We start from the raw sequence: 21,530 nt of genomic DNA, 5'->3' as shown, positions 1-21,530 counted from the left end.
CTGGAGCTGCCTGACCCTTCTCTGTAAGATGATAAACTGTTGTGGTTTTTTTTTTTTCTTTTCTCCTCAGAGGCTCAGTGAAAGTTCTCTGTTCAACCAGGCTGGCTGTCTTCTCTGCCAGCACATCTTCTGGCACACAGGGACAGCCTGTTCCTGTGCCTTAAAGACTTCCTTCCTGAGTGATATTCAGCCTTTCTGTACCCTTTTTCCCTTCAAGACTGACTCCCAAGGAATTCTCTTAGCTAATGTCCCAAACAGCTATTGCTCTTACACCTAATCTAGGCATGCTTTCCTTAGGCTGATCTCCAGTGAGCCTGGTTTTATCCCCTTCTCCATTCAAACCTAGTTTACAGTCCTGTCAACAGGGTCTACTAACTCCTGGGCTAAAATCCTTTTTCCCAGTTTGAGATAGGTAGAGCCATCTATTGCCAGCAAATCTGGTTCCAAATAATGATCAAAAAACCAGAATTCCTCCAATGAAACCAACCTCTTAGCCATGTGTTGATCAGGTGGGTTTTCCTGTTTCTCTTAGTATTCTTCCATGCTACTGAAAGGATCAAAGCAAAGATCACCTGAGCTCCTGCTCCTTCAAGAAAACCACCCCAGTGCTCTCAAGTTCCTCTTGACAGCCCGCAGGCTTCTCCTCGAGACTGTATCTGCCAACCTGAACTGCCAGAATCGGGTAGTCATTGCAGGGCAATAGTAGGCTAGGGAGCTTCCTGGCAATATCCTGGGCCCCAGAGAGGCAGTAGACTTCCTTGTGGATAGGATCTGGTCAGCATATCAGGCCCTCTGTTTCCCATAGAAGGGAGGTGCCTATGGCAATTACCTTGTTTTGTTCTTGGCAGAGGCAGTGGGAGTGGCTGACTCACCCTAGGCAACCCTATGGATGGACCTTCATCAGCATACTCATTTGCCTGTCCTTCATGTTCCAGAACTTCATACCTATTGTGCAAGGGGACCTGGGAAGGTGAGGTAGGCTGGGAGGCAATTGCCTGCCACCCCAAAGAGGGACCCGTTTCCACTCTTGTCTCTTAGGCCCCTTCCTTCTGCCTGATGGTGATAGCCTAGGGGATCCACTACTGCTGGTGGAGTATCCCTCTCCACGGAAAGAAACCCCTGCAGGTTTCTTTCATGCAGGGTTGGCAGAGTGTGGCTGTCTCTCTTTCACAGTCTCTGAGTTGGCTGCAGGCTCGCTGCTGCTTGGGGGCTGGCTGGATGTTATTTGGCACGTGGTGTGATACTGGGTTTGTAGTAGGGTATCAGTTGGTGGGCACTTGTATTGTTAGCTGCAGTTGGTCGAAGGATGGTGAGTAATTGAGTTGTGGATATACACACATAAATATAATTTGTTTCTTTGAATTTAATAATACTGATACTTATTGCTTCATACATATGAAAATAGTACTTTGACAACTGCACACGTTCAGGTATCACTCCTGAAGTTATTTGCGTGAGTTTTGAGGTTCATTTTAAAATTTAGAACTGTACCAATAGGTATTAATTGGTTTTTATATGTAGATAAAACATCTGTACCAGAACAACAAAATTGAACTAAATGTTGGCTGGAAGGTTCAACCTCTACTGCCATACCACCGACGTGAGCCTTTGATGCCACAGGCCAGCATAACTTTTGGAGCAGCCCTTGTGTGTGTGTATTTCCTTTTTTTTTTTTTTTTTTTTTAAATTTGTCTTAGTAAATAGATTTTTGTCTCAGTTCAATTCTCTTCATTTTTGTTTCCAGTTTTCTCCTTTTACCCACTTGGTGGAGAAGGAGGTAACGAGTAAGCAGCTGAGTGATGCTTAGCTGCCTGCCAGGTTAATCTGGCAGTCTGACATATTGTTTTGTGAAGATAAGTGTGTTTTGTGTTTCCAGCTGAAGTTCTTAATGCAGCTTCATGATATAGGGAATCCTGTCCATAGCATGAAATACATATATACTGTTAAAGAGAACTCATGGTTTGGTAATATGGTTACTCATTAAGCCTGTAAGAGGATTTAATTATATCTAAGTGAAGGTAAGTAAAATAGAGTTTTTGGCTATGCTTGGTCTTTAGTGCTTACTGCTTGTCTCTTCAGTACTAGGGAAAATGGGTGGTTCATTGTCATGTCTGCAGAAATATGCCAAAGCAGAATTAGAAGAGTGAACTCTGATTGCTACTGATAGACGTGAAGGAAGTTTAAGCCTTAACATTATGTAAAACACTGCACCTTATTAATAGGCAGTTTTATTACTCTGGCTGTTTATTTCTTCCCTCAGCTTGAATGTTTATACAAAAATGTGGGAAAAAGATTCCATCTGCTGCACTTTCATTGCTGTTTTCATTTGGCATAAATAGTTACAGATAAAAAATAAATGAGAATTCCCTTTAAGTCATTTTTAAATAATGAGGAAGATAGAACAAATGCTGAGATAAAACAGATGCAGTCATATAAATTCAGATGGTTTACAGAGTTTGATAACATTTACAAATCCAATTTATTCATATAAAGATTGCAACTCTTTAAATATTTTAAAAATTGAACTGAATGGGATATCTTCACAAACTTTGTATGATATGTTTCTGTGGTATGCTGCATAAGTGTCATCACTATTACAGTAACAGATCCTGATAAAAAGTATGCCTTAAGCAATTGCATGCTTACCAACAATATGTGCAGGAAGTGATAACAGGAGGATGGAAGTGAAAACAGGTAGAAGTTAACATAAAGCTGTTGTGTGCCTGTGGACAGAATTCTTTGCAATATTTTCTAAAAGCCTTTCTAAAACCTTTCAGTTTTAAGATCATCTAAGAAATATCTTTAGGAATTCTTGTAGCTTGGGCAGCACCCAACGGGTTAGAATGTAGGTGTGGAGAGGTGTCACCTGGCAGTAAAGAGGCCAGGAAGGTTCTTTTGAGACCCCTGGCAGAACGAGGGTTGGCTGCAGGATTACGGTTTTTGATGGAGATTTACTGTTACAGAAAAAGAAATCAATAGCATAGCATACTAAGTACAATTTCTGGCACCTAGCATATCTTGTAGTTGTTCAGAATTTCTAGACTTCTGAGTTTTCAGCCACCCAGATAGACCCTCTGCAAATTGGGCCGAATTTTGACCAATCAGCTCATGATAGAATTATAAACTAGACTCAGGTTTAAGTAAAAGAACATGAGTCACTCACTCAGTTCTTGGAGGAAGAAGATGATGGTGGAGGAGTCCTGGACCACAGAGGGATCATGGTTTTGCCATCCTACAGCAGTTCCAACCTAGTCACACTTAGGGCTTGGAGCCACTTGATTTTATAAACAGTGCTCCTAGTGCTTTTTTTTTTATTTAGACATTGTAATCTGGGTGCAGAGTTTGTTGTTTTGTCCATCTAGAACTTTCCTTGTGTCCTGCAAAGTCTATCACACATTGTTCTGACCAGCAAAATAGATTTACATCCTGTGCTAAGCTGGCATCTCCTGCCATATGCCTGAAAGATGTTTGTTTAACCTGTTCTTTTTCTTATTTCACAAGGGCACGTTATCCTTCTTTCATCTCACCTTTGCCTTATCACTGTCTACCCGTGTAACAATTCAATCCCCCTCCTGCTTATTAGCTCTCCTTAAGTATTTCTAATTTTTCTTTTGTAGTTCTGTACTTAGTGCAATTTGCTGACTTTGCTAACTGAATTGCAAAGAATCTATCCAGCACATCTTTTTTTTTTAGTCCCAATTTTATTTTATAGTTCTCAACAAACCAGTAAACTTGGGGCTGCTGTTTCCTTGAGTGTTCACTAGAATGTTTGACATGATCAAAGATACTAGAAAAGCTGTGACCTTTCTGAGGTCATAGCAGAATCCGGTTTTTCTTGGCTGGCTGAACTGAAAGTTTTCCTCAGTTCATAGGACTTTTGTTGTCATCTTAACTACTTGTCATTCGGTGAATTACAGAACTGTAGGAGTTGGGATATTTTTCTTTTCTTCCACTTGCTTGGAGACACCATCCAGAATAAGCTGTTTCATCACCTTCCCGTGGAGCAGAGGTGTGTGAGGTGATTCTCCTAACTCCTCTTTCTTGCTGTACTTGAAGATTGGAATGACGTGGGCTTTACTCCAGTCCCAAGGCGCCTCTCCCATTCTCCATGACCTTTCAAAGCGCCTTGGCAGTTGCTTCTACCAGCTCTGTCAATACTCACGGGTGCATTCCATGAGTGCCTATGGATTTCTGCGCCTCAGATTTGCCTAGACGATCTGTTACTAGATAGTCCTTGACAAAGGGGAAGTCTCCCTTTCTTCAGGCTCTCTTCAGGGTCTGGGGCTCATGAGGATCAGTCTCAGCAGTGAAGACTGAAGCAAAGAAGGCATTCAGTAAGTCCGCCTTCTTAAGTGTCCTCCATAACCAGAGCACTCACCTCATTAAGCAACGTGCCCACATTTTCTATAGTTTTCCTTTTGCTATTGACATAGTGAAACTGTGATGTCCCACCTGTAATTATAGGCTTGCCTTTCGTGTTGTCCTTGATTTCCCATGCCAGATTCAATTCCACTGGGCCCTAGCTTCCTCATTGCATCCCTACATGCCCTCTTAATGTTCCTATAATTACTCCAGCTGTTCTGTGAGTTTCTGGAATCCCAACTTTGGGACCTTTTTTTGCTTTTCACAAAACCTTCTGAACTCTTAACATCTGCTTATAATTTTTCCTTAATGTCTTCTACGGCGTGCTGGATTGGAGCCAGCAATATTTGGAGGGGATGGGATAGGTGGCTAATCCCTCCTTCCCTACCTTTTTTGTCTCTGGAAATGTAGTATTGTTTAACTGCGTGCCGGGCTTTTTAAACAGCGGTGAAAAGAGTTTCTTTGTTTAACTGTTATATAGTTCATGCTTTTAAAAAAGTAACTTAATTTTGTCTAACCAGAGTTTAGAATTGATATTTTTAGAGCAGCCAGTTTCTTTGTCAGTTCAACAAGAAAAGGAGTATATCCATGAACCTTCTCTAGCCACAGGGAAAAAGTACACCACCAGTTTTGATCTGCCTTGACTTTCTACTTTTGCTAGCGAAGATTTCTTTGAAATGAGACCGCTGTGAATATCAGACATCTTCATTTAAATTGGAAGCCTTTTTTATGTCCTGTTGTTCCTCTCTTCATGTTGCCCAGAACTCCTCAAAATACACCAGTGCTGTTATTGATGTCTGAAGGAACTAACTGTAGAAGTAAACTACCTTAAGGCCTAATACTTTCATTAACTTCCTCGTAGCATTTTTTTCCTGCGTGAAGTTTGTAAACTTTTAATTTGTAGAGGGGCCTTGACTTCCTGGCCATGGTTTTCTAGATGCAGCACAGGATATGGTTGGTGTTCCAGGCTGTGAGGGCACGTTACCGGCTGATCTAGACATGGTTTTGAGAAAACAGATATCTGTAATGGTTGTACTAGCTTAAGTTTTACTGTAAGTAAATTAATTGTTGTTTCACTGCTGGGAACTTTCGGAAGAGTTTAAGGTAAAATTACTGTTCTTTGCAGGACAGGTAGGGCACAAAGGAAGTAGAAATGGGAGTTGGTTAAATGCTTAACTTTTTAATGAGCTTCTAATTTTCAATTTTTGGCCAGTGAACTTCTTTTTATTATTTCATAGGTACACATGTAAATCTCAGGTTAGACTTAATAAATTTCAGTCATCTTAATTTTTGAATTTGGTGTTTGATTTGTTCCAGTTCTTATGCAAGCAGTGTAAACAAAAGAGGATTAAGATATAACAAGATTTTTTAAAAATTTACTTGACCATATTCAGAACATGCAGTACAGCTTTGGCCATGCTGCGTTTGTCCAATTTTGAAGGACAAAGGCATTTTAGTATAGTTCTGATTAAAAAGTTGTTTCTAATGATGCTTTAAAAGTCTCATCTCTAGAAATTCAGAATGCTCATCGGACTGTTGTCTCTCCTATTTTCACAGCAGTTTTCTTGTCAGTATAAGTTGATCATACTTCCTGAAGTATGGGTTTGTGGTTGTTGTTGATGGTGTCAGGATAAAAATGGAATTCCCTGGAATTTCCCTGGTCCAGTTAGAATGTACCATTGCCAGATTGGAGAGATCATAATGAGAGTTTGCTGGGGATTAAATTAAGATAGACTGTTCAAGGAAATTATTTCACTATTATATTCTGAAAAAAGAGAATTAGGTCTAAAGGAGCAGGATTGAATATTGGAGTTATTGCTACAGAACTTTATTTTTTATGTGTGTAAGGTGTAAGACTAACTTGAAGTGTGATGATCTAGAGTTCATCATGGAATTTTGTCTGGTCTGACCATTTCAAGTTACAGCTAGAGATTATGAATGTGAAGGTTTCTCCTTCAGGAGCTGGTTGGCCTCATTCTTAATCACTGGTGCATAATAACTATTTATGGCTGGTTCTGCAAAGTGCAGAAAAGAATAAGCCTTGGTTGCTCAAGCAACAGAGGCTAAGCAGTACTGGAAGAGGCACAAGTCTAAAATTGTTTCCATTATTGATGAGTTTGTAATCAAAATACAGTATATAAGCTAAAATTTCCCATCCGATGCAACAATTAAATGTTAACTAGAAATCCCTATCAGTCGTTGAATATGTTACCCACTTTACCTTGTACTGCTGTGATTTCAGAAGGATGGGGAGGATAAGTATGGTGGGCTTTTTTGCTCTTATGCCAGTATTTGCCAGAGTTCTGATACTTGCAGCACTTATTTATGGATTAAAATTTCTAGCAGCACCACAGATCTGTGTGTGAGCAGATGTAGTTACTGGGACAGGCACAGGGTGCACCCTGTCCATAGGCTTCTCAGGGTTTTTCCCAAGCAAATAGTGGATGGACAGAAGGCACGTCCCTTCTCAGTGCTCCTGCATTCTGGACATGTTAATTCTAAAGGAATTTTATGGCTATAATTCTCTGAGCAAGAACTTGAGAAATTTTGGAGAGTTTTTTCCAAGTATTTCTGAGGCTTCCTTAGTTGTTGTCTCTTTAAAGCATGAATATTTTTGCATTTTTCAATTATTAAAAAAAAAGGGGGGGGGAGGGGGAATCCAAAGGCTAGAGTATAAGGGACTTTTATATTTTATATATAAAATATATAAAGGACTTTTTATTTTTTGGGAAAAAAAAAAGGATAGTAATGCCTATAATGTAGAAGACACTCAAGTCAGTAGAACAACTGTGATGAATTCATGTTGTCATTAAAATTCAACTTGTCATTAAAAAAAGAAGCAAAGAGTAAGTGTTCTCCTGTTGTCTGCTGTAAAGATGGTGAAACTAGGTTTGTGCCCTGTTTTGGAGTGTCATTTTCCTGCTTCAGTTGTTCAGTGAAGGGCACTGAGTTCTTAGATCTTCATGGATCACTTACTCCTGTGTTATGACATGTCAGACAGTAGGCTGTAGTTTAACAGAGAGTAAACTCTATTGCAAATTAAGGTAACAAAGTTTATCTTCCTCTTCCTCGTAGCACAATGGCTGACAATAAAGCAAAGCCGACCAAACCTGCAAATAAGACTCCTCCAAGGTCTCCTTCAGATCCAACTAAGGACCGAGCTGCAAAACGATTATCCTGTGATTCAAATAGCTCCCATGAGGGAGCTGTGGCAGGAGAAATAAGTGCTCTGGAAGAGGCCTTTAGAAAATTTGCTATCCATGGTGATACAAGAGCCACAGGAAAAGAAATGCATGGGAAGAACTGGTCTAAGCTGTGTAAGGACTGTCAGGTGATAGATGGGAAGAATGTGACAATCACAGATGTTGACATTGTCTTCAGTAAAATCAAGTAAGTTCCTTTCTGCTATTGTTTCTTTGTCTCTCCAGTATGTTTTGTGGATAACCATCTAAATTTGATTCCTCAAGGACTTTGAGTCACTATGCCTTTGTCACAGTCTCTTTAAATGCTCCTCAGTGAAGCTGCTGCATTCAGATTCTGCCTGCTACATTAAACTGACTTCAGCATAGCAGGTGTTGAAGAGTAATGCGGTGCAGAGAGATGGAATAACCTGTATCTGTCTTTATGTCCTAATCAAACTTCTTTTTTAAACTACAGTAAGTGCTGTGAATGTTTCCTGAACAATATCTGAATGAAGTCAGGATATAGTCTTAAATCTTGACAAAATTCAGCCTCAAAGAACTGAGGCTAAGGTGGGTTATATACTAAGGTCTTTTTCCATGCATAGTCTTTATATCCAGCAAAACAGCTGCTTGTATTTAAAGTGCAGGGTACTGGTCACACCAAACTGGTTTTTTTTTTTTTCCTTTATGATGTATGATGCTGGCATTTATTTTTAGAATTTCTTTAGCTTTTCTCAACTTCAATTCTCTTTCATTACAGGAAATAATAAAATCTTGATACTACTTTCTCATATTGGTGTCTGGGCAAGTTAATGATAGGGCGACTCTGTGATAATTAGCTGATTTAAAGAAGTATCTGTTGTGATGCCTGCTAGGGGAAAAATGAATCCAGTTCTATTATGCAGGATTCAATTGTGAGGTGGCAGAGACTTAAAGCTGAAGAAGGACATCAGTGCATCACACTGCTATTGATCAGCAGTCTCTGCTTAGCTCAGGGTTTCTTGTCTGCTTCTGTGAAGTGAGCCTGTTCAGCATTTTCTCAGGCTGCTGTTGAGTGGACATTTTCAGAAGAGAGATGCTATCTTTCCCCTCTCCCTCCTTTATTTAGCAGTTGGAATACTTTTGCATTTGTTGCAGTTACCTTAAACAAGTTACCTTGTTTATTACTTACTCTTTTCTTATTTGCATATATATCATGTATTTTAAAACTGCTTTTCCTTTCTTTCTCTTTTGTTTCAGATTTAACCTAAGCTAAAGGTTAACAATAAATTTGGAGTGCATCAAGAAAGGTCTACTCAGTATATAAACTCCTTGCTTATCTTACAATGAAATATTTCCCAACAGAGCACAAGGGTGGTTTTTGTGTTGTTTTTGTTTGACAATTCACGTTTTGTTTTATTTTTTTTAGTGTCCTTGTTGAATGGAAAACATTAAACACTGTAAAAGAGTTTCCAGCACCTCAGAAACTGCAGTGTACTTTTCTCATGCCAAATGAAAGAGTTAAGTTTTTGGGTATCTAAACCCTGCTGCTTTTATGTTCACCAGCTTTGCTCTTATCTCACAAAGACAGACTTTGACCTGTGATTCTGATAGCCATCCATAGAGATGGATGGTGTTGGTGGCTACTGGAAGTTGGCCAGGGAACACAGTCCATATACTAGAAGAAAAGTTTTGTTGCATAAGATTACAGTTGCGTCTGGCCGAACAAATTTTCTGTCAGGTCTTTGACTGGGAAATGAGTGCATTTAGCAGAGTTTGTTTTCTAGCCAGCAATGCCTGTAGTGAATGACAATGGCAAGCTTTGTCAGAATACTAGAAAGTAAGTACTGTCTCTGAGTATGAGGTCCCTGTTTGCCATCTTGCTAACTTTCTCAGGATTGATTTATTGTTCTGCTACAGATGCTTTATTTATTTATTTTTAATATTTTAGCTTAACTGTTATACTTGAAAACAAGTTAAGTTGCAATTATATTCTATGAGAAGAAAACATTTTACAAATTACTGGGTTTTGAAGTTTTAATGACAGGACCAGAAATATTATTTCACTTTTTTACAACTTCAGCTCAGGCTTTCTGGTAAAGTGTGGAGGTTAATATAGATATCTTAGTTTTAGCTTACTCCAATAATTTTTTTCCACTTCCAGTACTTATTATTGTATATTGACATCTGTCCTTTGTATTTGACATGTTAAGAGTGGTAATGCATTTTGGGTATACTGAGCTTAGTGGCATGCAACTTGTGGATATGCAGTAGTATTTAGAAATAAATGGTTTTCATGGGAGAGGGAATTCCATGGTTATCCTTTCACTAGCTGAAACAACTGCCTGTTTTCTTGGAATTTTTGTATATTAACTGACTTGTTTCTTTTATGCAACTCTTCCAGCGTTGCAAAAGTTTATTGGTCATGCTTCTTTTAGTGTGCTTGCAAGATGGGTTGAGTGAATCTTACTGCCTTAGAGAAAGCAATCTCATTGGTGACACAGGAAAAGGGCACATAAATGTTCTGCATTTAGTATGAAAAATGCGTCTGCATTCTTGTTAATCCTGCAAGACTGAGAGGCACAACACAACAGTCTAGGAACTTGAGGGTTTTTTGTATTAAGGAAAGCAGAATATCTAATAATAGGTGTTACTGATCTCTGACCAGCAGTCTGGCATGTTGTTCTAGGAACTTAAATTTCTTTGTTGAGGTCAACAACTGCGCTCAGGAATGTGGTATGTTAGCTATGCCATACACATACTTCATTTGTTGTATGTAGTTAATATGGTAATAGCCACGACATAAATGCCTCTGCTGTTATTTTAGAAGTGTTATCACTCAGTACTACAAGAGAATGCTTTAAGCACTGCCATAAAACTGTTAATTCTATGATATTATTAGACAGAAAAATCAAAATATTTCTGTTTATACTGACATGTTGCTATGGTTGCAGGCAGGCCTGGGTGACATCAGGGCTTGGATCCATTATGAGCATTTATTTAGGTAGTTGTCTCCATGGTAACATTTGTTTGTTTTGATGTTACCATGTGTTAAATCTTAAACAAATTTTTGCAGTTCTATACAGGATTGTTATTGAAAGCTGTTTAATCTACAGAAGCTTTACAAATATACCATACTCTCCACCCTTTAAAAATATTTTTGGTGAAAGATCAAATGAAAGCATAATTGTCCTCTGAGATTCCATTAATAGTTTCTTATGTTGCTTTGACATGTTTTCTTGTTGCTGAGGAAGCCATGTATTCTGAAGGCCAGAAAACACTCCTCCATCTTTTCGAGAAAGGAAGTTTTTGTTCCCATGGAGAATCCTCACAACAATTTTCATGTGCCCTGAACAGTTCCACTCATACTCTATATTTAGTGCATCTTGCAGAGTCAGCTGTTTAGCCTAGTTCCCACACTCTGGATCTGTCAAGTCTCTACAGGAGTGCTTCCACCTGAGATCAGCCTGGACTTAGTTCAGCAGCAGTTAACCATTGCTATGAGACTGTGAAAGACTTAAAGTTGATGTTTTCACTAAGAAGCTGGCAAGATTGTGTGCCTATTTTCTTTATTTGTCAATACTCCAAAAGTAGTGCCTCCTACTTATTTCCGTAGACACTACAACAAATACAAGGAGTGCTGTATGACACTATTTGATAGAGCAAATTGTCAGCTACAAAACACTGTCTTTCAACATAGTCACCACTATTAGCTATGCATTTTTCCCAGTAAAGAACAAGAGTGTATGTGCTGTGCTTGTGCAAGTCTGCACCAGCAGAGACGACCTGTGCTTTCACAGCTGCTATGTTGACATCATTGCTGGGAAAATGTTGCCCCTGCAATCCATTCTTCGTTGACGCACACAGTTGGAAGATCCAGATGGTATGGTGAGTGTGGTAGGACAGTCCAGCCAAGATAGGCAACGTGCTTTACAGTTTTCAAACTGGTATGGGGTCCAGCATTACTGTGTTGGAAGACAACCTTTTTCTCACTCTTTGGACTGACTCTGGAAGTTCAAGCCTGCAGCTTAGCCAGCGTTGCAGTGTCTCAATCAGAGTTGATGGTTTTTCTGGCTTTCTGGAAATCCAGAAGGATCACACTTTTCCTATCCCTGAACACCAACCAAACTGTTTAAGTCTTAAGTATCATGGTGAATACTTCAGTTTTACAATGTTAGTCCTTTCGTGATTGTGGCTCAAGCTTCTAGGGATTCTTCTAAACCTTTGATGGCAAAATTGAGATAGAGGTCCTGTTGAATCCAGAAAATTTGTGATCACTTATCTGTATCAACTCTATCCTGCTGCAAACAGGCCAAGCCTATGCAGCAACATAACTTTCAGCAGATGCATTTTTCTCCTGCAAATTGTATTATTCTGCTGTATTATGGTCTTCTTTTTGTGTGTGCACCTTTGTTGCCTTTTTAACTGTCATTTCCTTTTGCCTCAGTGATTCAGACTCAGTAAGTGTGTTTGTTGCTTTAGATCAAAATTGTGAATGGAATGTTTAGCTCTTTGCAGTTCTCATTGCTATAAACTGATCTTTGCCTTTCAATCTCATGATAACAGATGAACCAAAATTTGCTGGGGTTAGTAGAGCTGACATAAGTACAAGATCTCTAACTTTTTTCTTTTGTTAAGCTTGTGAGGGTTTAAAAGATTACAGCTTTAATTTTCTGTGTTTGGACTGAGGGCTGTTGCTCTTCCAGGGAAATGCAGGTCTTCTGGGAATTGTGAGTAAGGCTTTCTAATTGGATCTCCTTTTAGGAGAAGGTTTGGACACTAAGCCCAGAAAAATCATGTATTCTCAAGAAGTTAGGTGAGTCTTTTCTGTTATTATCTGTGGGTGTGTGTACGTCCTGAGGTATTCTGGACTATTTCTTAACAGGCATAAAAGTACAAGTCTCTAGAAGAGGAATAAGCCACTATAATCTAATGAGAAGAATTAATTCCTTTGACTCTTCATCTCTGCTGACACAGCAGAGCATTGTACCACTTAGTGCCATTTGTGATCATGAGCACCAGCAGCTGCAGAGCAATGGTGATATTTGGCACCAGGCTGTGACTCCCATGACACATGACAGCACTAGCTTCATGGCCCAGATGTCTTGAATCTTTATTCTGTGCCTTTCAGCTGAAAACGCTGTTTAAAAAAAGATAGTAAACTAATGACTGAAGCAATTGTGCTGATAGTGGCTGTGTAATTTATTCTGTGCAAAAGATAGGACTGGTAGTTTTTATTTCATAACAAGGATGTTTTGTTTTTCTATCAGCCAGCGACAGACGTAAAGTGGCATGGTAGCAGTTCATTCACCACATCTGAGAAATCAGTGTAAGAAAACAAGATCTCTGTTTACTGATTGGAGTTCATTATACAGGATCCAGGTATACTCATTACAGTATACCAGTTAACACTGGATTTGTACGTTTCCTTATATTTAAGGTGTTTGTCACTCAGTGTGGAGTGTTGTTTGTTGAGCTTTTGAAGGGAACTGACAACACTGAGAACTGAGATGTTACTTGATTTGCAAGACCCAGAGCAACGTGGGATTGATATGAGAAGCCTCTGAAGTGAAGATCTGTAGAGGAGATGGCAGCTTGGACTCGTTATCTGGTACAGTCTGTGTTTAACAAAAAAAGTATGTTCAGGTCTGCAGCAGTGAGGGTCTCTGCTGTGAGACAGATGGAGTGGTGACTACACTGCTGACTGTCTTATCCAATCATTTTCCCCAGGATAATTTATAGTATTAGAAGAAGTTAATTAAACCTATTTTGATTTTCATTATGCTTAGTCTACTGTATATTTGGAATTGGTTCATTGGGTTGGAAGAACTGCAGGGGGCCTCATCCACCCCCTGCTGAAGTAACCACTAGTTGACCTTAGTGCCCAGGTAGAATTTGCTGCATCTCTCCGTCACCCTCTGTCTGTTACTGCTTAACAGATCTGCATAGTCTCAGAAGATAAGGACGTCAGCTTGGAAAAGTGCTGTCTTGCCTTTGCAAGGTCCTCTTCTCCAACCACTCTTGTGTTAGTGTGATGGTTGTCCTTTATTTTTCTAGCAAGTATTTGGGATGTTAACCCTTTTGCTTGTCAGTTTACAGTAGCACTCCAGTGTTTGTTGCTGAGCAATGCTGTGCAGAGCCAAGGCTTCTCATAGTATTTTGCCAGCATGGGGGCTTGAGAGGAGCACAAGAAGCTGGGAGGGGATAGAACCACGACAGCTGACCTAAACTGCCCAAAGGGATATTCCATACAATATCACATCATGGGAAAAACTATAAACCATAAACAGTTTGCTGGAGGGGTTGCTGCTGCTTGTGGATTGTCTGAGCATCAGTCTGCGGGTGATAAACAGTTGCTTGCACATCACTTGCTCTGTAAATATGTATGTTCTTATCATTACCATTATTTCTCTCTTCCTTTTCTGTCTTAGTAAATAGCTTTCTTAGCCTACAAGTTTCACTACTTTTTTTTTTTTTCTTTTTCTTTTTTTTTTTTTATCTCCCCATCTCAATGGGGGCAAGGGGAGTGCGTGAAAGGCTTGTGATGCTGAGCTATCTGCTGGGTTAGACCTCAACAGTAAGTTGATAGATAAGTATGAAAGTTAAAGAAACAATGATAGCTGGACTGGAAGGGGAGGCCAGAGAGATAAACTGGAGCAATGAAGATATACTGTCGGTAAAAGAGAATCAGGTCTGGGAATACTTGAGGAAACTGGATGCACTTCATTCTGTGTGCTGTAATGGGATGAACTCATGAGTTTGGAGAGAATAGGCAGACGCATTCGGCTAAGCTGTTCTCAGTCTTTGACTGTGGCAGTTTGGTGAGAAGTGCATGAGGATTAGAATACAACAAATGTTACTCCTGACTTCAAAAGGAGGTATGTAACTAGCTTCACCTCCTTTCTGGGGAAGGTAATCAAGCAGCTGATCCTGGAAGCCATTTCCAAGCATGCGAACAACAGGAATATCATTAGGAGAAGTCAGCTCGACCAACTTGAAAGACTCCTACAGTGAAATGTCTAGCCTGGTAGTTAAGGGCAGAGCATTGGACTTTGTCTGTCTCTATAAGGCCTTTGAAACACTGTCTCCTGTATGGTCCTTGTAAACAAGCTGTTAATGTAGGAGCTGAATGTGTGCGCTGAGGAGGATCAAAAACTGGCTGAAAATCTGGGCCCAGAGGGTGATCATCAGTTGAGCTGATGGATGAATACAGGATGAATACAGGACCCAGTCCTGTTCCACATATTTATTAATGATATGGATGATGGGGAGGAGTGTACCCTGAGAAAGTCTGCAGGTGGTACAAAACTGGAAAGAGTGGCTAATACTCTAGAGGGTCATGCTACCATCTAGAGGGACCTTGACAGAATGGAGAAATGTGCTTACGGAAGTCTCAAGCAGCTTAGCAAGCAAAAGTACAAAATCCTGCATTTGAGAAGTAGCAACCCACTAATATATGCCATGGACCAATGAACTGGAAAGCAGATCTGCATTAAAGGCCCTGGTGCTCACTTGTTCTGGTGGACACCAAGTTGAGTATGGGCCAACTAGTTTGTCTGTGCTGAAAAGAAGGCTGCAAGCGTATCCTGGGCTGCATTAGGTGTAGTGTTAGCAGCAAGTTGAGAGGTCTTCCCTCTGGCCCTGGTGAGGCCACAGTGGCAGTACTATGTCCAGTTCTGGGCTCTGCAGTACAAGAGTGACGTGGACATACTGAAATGCCACAGTGAGGATGAGGGGACTAGAGCATTTCTCCTGCAAGGAAAAGCCAAAGGGACCTAGGACTATTCAACCTAGAGAATGGAATTGGTCGTGTTTATTCACTGATCTGGGTGAAAGCAGCAATGTTATAGGAATATGTATGGATTTAGTGTGCTAGGCTGGTTTTTTTTTTTTCTTTTTATTGTCACCACAGTGCAGCATCTGCTTTCTGAAAAATGTAGAGTGTTAGTCTGTTTGTATTGAGCTGTTCTTTCGTTATGCTTCAGTTTCAGGTTAACTTGTTCCATTAAAAATATCTCAATGTGTTTGTGTTTTCCCCATTCTTTTTCTGAGATAAGGTCACACTGAAGCTATTAAGAAAAGTGAACTGAGCAAAACTGAGCCCTCAACACAGAATTTGTCTTCTGACATTTCTTCAAACACCAAACCTTAGAGAATCAAGTTTCAGCATTTCTTACCTGCTTGCAATTATACAATAAATGGTCTTCAAAAAATTTTGTGTTCATCAACTAAAACATTTTTAAACCTATGTTTGCATACATTCTAGATGACTGCTATATAATCTGAACTAGAAATTGTCTGCCAAATAATCACAAGAGGAATAGAGAATTTGAAGACTACTTGAGAAAGTTTGAATTTGGTTATGGATTACCTTTAACTTTTATTTTGTCATATGAAGAGGACTGAACAAATGTTTGAGTAAAGGCATTCTCGATGACTTTGAAAATAAGTCTTAAACCACCTCTTTAGTTTATTTCCTATTTTGTTTCTCATTTCCTATTTTTCTCATTCTGTTTTTTTTTCTGAATGATAGGCACAATTTTTAAATTTCATTTTATTATTATTATTTTTTTGGGTGCATTTGCTTGGAGTAAGCAAATCAGGTTTGTTCCTGCTTGGAGTAACTTGATGATTCTACCAGCTCGTAGCTAATTGAACAATGCTTTAAGAAATGTTCTTGCTTTGGATAACGTATTGAAACACCCATGATCTAGATTTCAAATGTATGCTTAATAAAAAAGAAAAATCTATTGTGGCCAAAGCAATATTTGCACATCTAGATGTCTGTAGGTTTCCTGTTTTCAAACAATGCCGTTGTTTTCAGATGATTTCTGTTGGATATCTGTTAAAATATTCTTCTACTTTAATTGTAAACAATTTGAGAGACTTCTTTGGCCTTAGTCTGCCTGTTCCGTTGATTTCTGTTCTGTAAAATGGGAATGGCTGCTGGCAATGCAGAAAAATTACATCAGTAAATTTAAGTCACTTACTGCTGTTTTAGAACACATGAAGACAAGAGGGAATTGGGGAGCAGGGAAGGGTTTGTGAACATTGGAGATGTATGGAAATTCAAATCTAAATGGATTACTCCTATGGTGGGGAAGGTTGGCAGGTTTGTTCTTCTCCCCAGAGCTTTCATGTGACCTTCCTTATTTTAGGTTATTTATCTTGTTTTGTTGGAGAGAGAAATTGGGGTATTTCTACTGTGTGTATACCTTCTCTCTGAAGCCTCCTTTCTTGAAGCATATGGTTAGCTCTGGGCAGTTGATTATGTCTGATAGGTTCATCGTGGGTTTTTCTGCATAAGACCTCTGCAAATGGACTGCCACTGTTTAGTTTTTCTTCCCCTGCCTGATATATTGTTCTTGATTCACACCTCTCTTTTTCTATCCACAGCCAATGATTCCCAAAGCCTGAGCTTATGCTTTCAGTTAAAGCCAGTTGTTTATTTTCAGTATTACCATTCTCTCATATGTCCAGCAAAAAATGTATCTACAAATAAATGTATATCTAGGTTTTCTGCTTCTGTCTTCTGACTTGTTACAACAACGCAACATCCATGCACTCTTACTTACATGAGCATATCTTACTCTTCAGTAGATTTCACTGGTTTTGTGCTTTCATTGGAATCGGAAATTGCTCTTATGCTTATATAAGATTTAACATGATGAAATCCTTTTAAAAATTGGAGTGTTGCTGTTTTATAGCTATCTGGTAACGATATTTTCTAATTTGCACAAGCTTATAAAAATCTGTTGGTTTTTAAACCCTGTGTCATTAAGCTCTAAAGGCAAAGCCTACCTCAGGTTAGATGAGACTGATGCTCTGGCTTCCATAGCATCATTTTCCTGTGTTGTTTAATGTTTCAATTATGTTTTAAAAAGAAGAACTTTAATGTATAGTATTAACTATATCTTTTTCTGTGTAAAACAAACAACGACAAAAACAAAAAACAAAAATAATGCACAAAACAAAGTCTGTCAAATTACTTGACCATGAAATGTGAGTAAACTTATTTTATCTTGGTGGTATGATCACTTAAAAAATAGCTCCAGTGCCTGAGTGAACAGGTGAATGTGAATTAAAGCATGCTTTTTGTGTTCTTTTCCCTTTATTTTCATTTTCTTCATTTGGTGAGGGTTTTTTTTTTTTTTTTCTTAATCTGAGCAGTATTTTCTGAACTAGAGTGGGAATTTTGTCAAAGACATCATTGCAAACAGGGAAGAATGTCTGGAATGCAGTAAGAACAATAAAATGTTCAAATTGCAATTGTAATTTTACTTGAATTTTGTGGTGATTTAAAAACACATCTCTGTAACACCCACCCACCCACCCATCACCTTGCCATCAAGTGAATTGGCCAAACACTTGAAAAATACTGTTTTTGTAGAAATAAAGATCCTACTGATAATTTTAAAAACCTCTTGTAAGGCTAGACCTTGTAAAAAGATGGAACTAGGCTTTTTGCTTGAAAAAGCACAAAAACTTGAGGAAAACAAGAAAATATTCCAGGAAAATTGGTAGCACAATAAAGTTTCTTTTAATGAAATTTTAAGGAAAAATTGAGAGAAGACAGGCATTTGGATATGTTGCTAGGAAAGAATCTTGGATATTCACTTTTGTTGCACAAGAATGAGTTAGATTTGGTTCTTATTCTCTTTACCTGCATGATGGTTTACTTTGAAGGTCTTAATGAAACCTTAATTTAAGCTCTCGTGTCTTGAGACTTAATGAATTAAGAGCTTACAATGTTAAGTCATTTAATAATACCATTTTTTTTTTGAGTTCATGTAATTGTTTGATTATTTCTTATTTATTTCTCAATGAAATAAGATGTGGTATCACATAATCATGCACCATCTAGTCCTTAGTGAGAAACTTCTTTCTCTGTTGAGTTTCATTAATAACAATAGCACTGTTTCTTTCAAATATGTGATTTCTGCTTTGGAGTCTTGGTTTTTTTCCTCTCCTCTTTGAAGTGCCACACGGTGTTCTTGGAATTGGTTGACTGCTCTCGTCAAAGGTAACTTGTCTTACTTGAATGTCAGCGCAGTCAAAACATAAACGTTACATATGAAGAGACAGCATAAAGAAGGTTACTGTGAGCCAAAATCCAGAAGATGCTGGTGCTAACAATGCAGTTCATTATCCTTGGTATCTTTTATCCCTGATTTTTATGTACTTAAATTCAGGTTAATAAATAATATGACAGAAGTTCCATAAAATTGTTATTAATGTGAAATCTTTGTGATCCTTCTTGTATTCAATAATACTACATTATTTTTGTATGTATTACTTTTATATTCAGTGCTTAGTTTTGTTTAATTCATTTGGACTATTTGCTTGGAGTCAAATGCGTTCTCTATTACTTAGTGGATATTTGCCTATGGATTGGTGCCCTTGCTTGATGCTAGGCTAGGTGCTTCTATGGAGCGTATTTTCACTGAATGTAAACTGCTCTCCCTTTTAATCAAACATTTTAATACAGCAGAGTCTGAATCAAAGTAAACCTATCTGCTGTTATTTTCCTGTGACAGGAGTATGTCCATTCACATGGGATGGTTGGTGAGCTCGAGACTGATGGTTTGTACAGTCTCCTACTTTTCCTTAGTCATCAGGCAATGAGTATGCGTGCATTGCTCAACTCTAAAAGAAAGTACAGATAATGTTGATTCTTTGCTGTGTCAGCTGTAATTCTTTTGTCATAAGGCTCTGCACTTCAATAGCAAGAAACTTTTGAAGCTATAGTGGCTATGTAATCTTCCGCTCGTTAAAAGAGGATGTGCTGTTTGTGTGATGTGCTGTAATAGGAAAGAGCTTCTTATCACTAGGTTGTGTAAGCTTGTCGTAGTCTGGGGAAGATTGTTGACTGAGATCATTAGATACTGATAACTGTAATTAAATATTCATCTGTCTCAAACTGCTTTCTTTTACTTTTATGAGGCAGACTTAATGAGCTCTGTGACATCATCATCATCATGGATCTTTGTATTTCACATGTGACCAGAGATGTCCCTGGCAGTTCTCAAATACTAGGGCAATGCAGTTGCAGTTAAGAAGTTTCTGCCTTCATCCTTTGTGATCCATGGGTGTGTTCTCAGTATAGTGAATATCCGTAAGATGGCAAGAATGAAAGAGAGCTTTGAATAAACTCAACTCTCTGAATAAGAAACTGGAATATCTGCAGGGCAATTCTTAGGCCCTGTCTTCCTGCTTCAGCACTAGTTTGTTTTCTAGTATATGGGATCAAGGCCTGTTTCTAGGGTGTCTCTTTTTGTCTTTTTGGTTTGTTTGTTGTTATTTTAAGGCTGTATCCTGAATCATTCTGTACTTTGATAAGCTGCTTCTGCTACCACTTGGTCTGTGTCCCTTGGCAGTTAACTTTCCCCTGAGTCATGCTGAGAAACTGTGCCTGTCTTTCATGTATGCAAATAATAGGTTTTTATGTACCTGAATAACTCTGTTGGTTTCATATCTTTTATTAGATTCTTGCCCAGAAGTAGACAGTGTGTCAAGGATAATAGTATGTTTGTGATGAAGTTTGTATGTTTTAGACTTGTCTGTTTTGTGTGGGTAAAGTTTCTGCATTCCTTGAGTAGAGTTCAAGGATTCACAATCAGAAAATCTCTTTTCTTTGTATAATACTTGCTTAGAAGATTTTTTTATTAGTAGCTAGATCTACATAGATGTGTATCCTTAAATAGACAGATGCAGCACTATCTTTATTCTCTTAAACTGAAAAAAAAAAACAACAACCAAAACCCAACCCATTACTCTTTTTAGCTAATTTTGTCTGTTCTTCCAATCCCTATCTTTACAATCAGATGTACTTTCTGTTTCAAATTTTTCTTCATTTCATCCTCCTTGAATTAATCTCTATTCATCTCTTTTACTTGTTTTAGAGTGTTTTCCTTTTGAAGCTTTTACCTACTGCATGTTTTTGCCAAGTAATTTTCTTTTTCCTCTCTCCCTCTTCATTCCCATTTGTCCTGGTTTCACTTCATCACTATGCATAAAGTTGGGGAAGTCCAGTGTTTATCTCAAGAAGTATTGGTATTGAGTGAGAAGAGGCAATAATCAACATTATTACAGCAAAAATCTCCTAGATTAAACTAGAATGAATTCCTACCTTTTTTTCCAAACCAGAACTGACTTGAACTTGCGTCAGACCAGCACCATACATCATCTCTCCTGCTCTGGACTGTTATAGCAGATGCAACCCTGGTCATGGACAAAATGAACTCTGTGGACAATTTAGAGGAGTGGCCCACAGACTATAGCAATGACACCTGTGTAATTAATCAGGATGTGAGATAAAATGTTGGGTGTAAATGGTATGGAATAAAAGGTGAATATTGTCCTAGTTTCAGCCAAAACTGTTAGTTGTGCACTGATGTTTTGTTTGTTGCTGATGAGAAGGCTCCTGGGGCCAGGCTGTGCCACGCAGCAGGGAAGAGCCACTGGCTTTATGATATGGTGTGACAGCAGGTTGTGGGGTAGAGCCAGAGCAGGTGGCCTGAATTGGGAAAGGAATTAGTCCGTACCATGTGAAATTACACTGGAGGCTGTACATCTGTGGGGCAGCTGATGCTTGGGCTGCTGGGCATTGTGGCTGGTGGTTGGTGAAGACTTGCAATGCTGGTGGGATGTTGGTCAGCAGGCAGTTGTACTGTTAGCTGGGCATCAGTCATTGGGTGGTGAACAATTGCATTGCATATATATAGAGAGAGAGAGAGAGAGAGTTATCATTGCATATTTGTTTCCTTCTTTCCCCTTCTGTCTTAGTAAATAGCTTTTATCTAAATCCACAAGTTCTATTGTGTTTCCAGTGCTGACAAAGATACCTACTAGTGCTGCAGTGAACTATTGAAGCCCTCTTGCTTCAGATTTTTAAAGCACTTCACATTTTGTCACATCTTCATGTATTTAGAAGGATCTAGATGTATTATACTTGTCTCATTCTCTAGTGAGACAACTATTACCTGGAGGTGAATTGGTACTACCGCG

At 38.8% G+C, this 21,530-nt stretch overlaps 1 protein-coding gene across 5 annotated transcripts in view; it reads left to right on the top strand.

Moving 5' to 3' along the window:
* The window catches only part of TPPP (tubulin polymerization promoting protein), an 89,614-nt gene that overhangs the window by 31,652 nt on the left and 36,432 nt on the right, over positions 1-21,530 (top strand). For 3 of the 5 annotated variants that reach the window (XM_052697713.1, XM_052697714.1, XM_052697712.1), the window contains one exon: positions 7,438-7,752. In XM_052697713.1, coding sequence (XP_052553673.1) covers positions 7,442-7,752 — 311 coding nt within the window. In that variant the 5' untranslated portion in view covers positions 7,438-7,441. Of the gene's footprint in view, positions 1-848; positions 971-7,437; positions 7,753-21,530 lie in introns of those variants that run through there. The other 2 variants (XM_052697710.1, XM_052697711.1) reach the window with 1 other exon arrangement.

The sequence above is a fragment of the Tympanuchus pallidicinctus genome, unplaced genomic scaffold (genome assembly GCF_026119805.1).
Source record: "Tympanuchus pallidicinctus isolate F22 unplaced genomic scaffold, pur_lepc_1.0 scaffold31, whole genome shotgun sequence".
In the NCBI taxonomy this organism is placed as follows: domain Eukaryota; kingdom Metazoa; phylum Chordata; class Aves; order Galliformes; family Phasianidae; genus Tympanuchus; species Tympanuchus pallidicinctus.
This window is presented reverse-complemented; position numbering and strand designations above follow the sequence as displayed.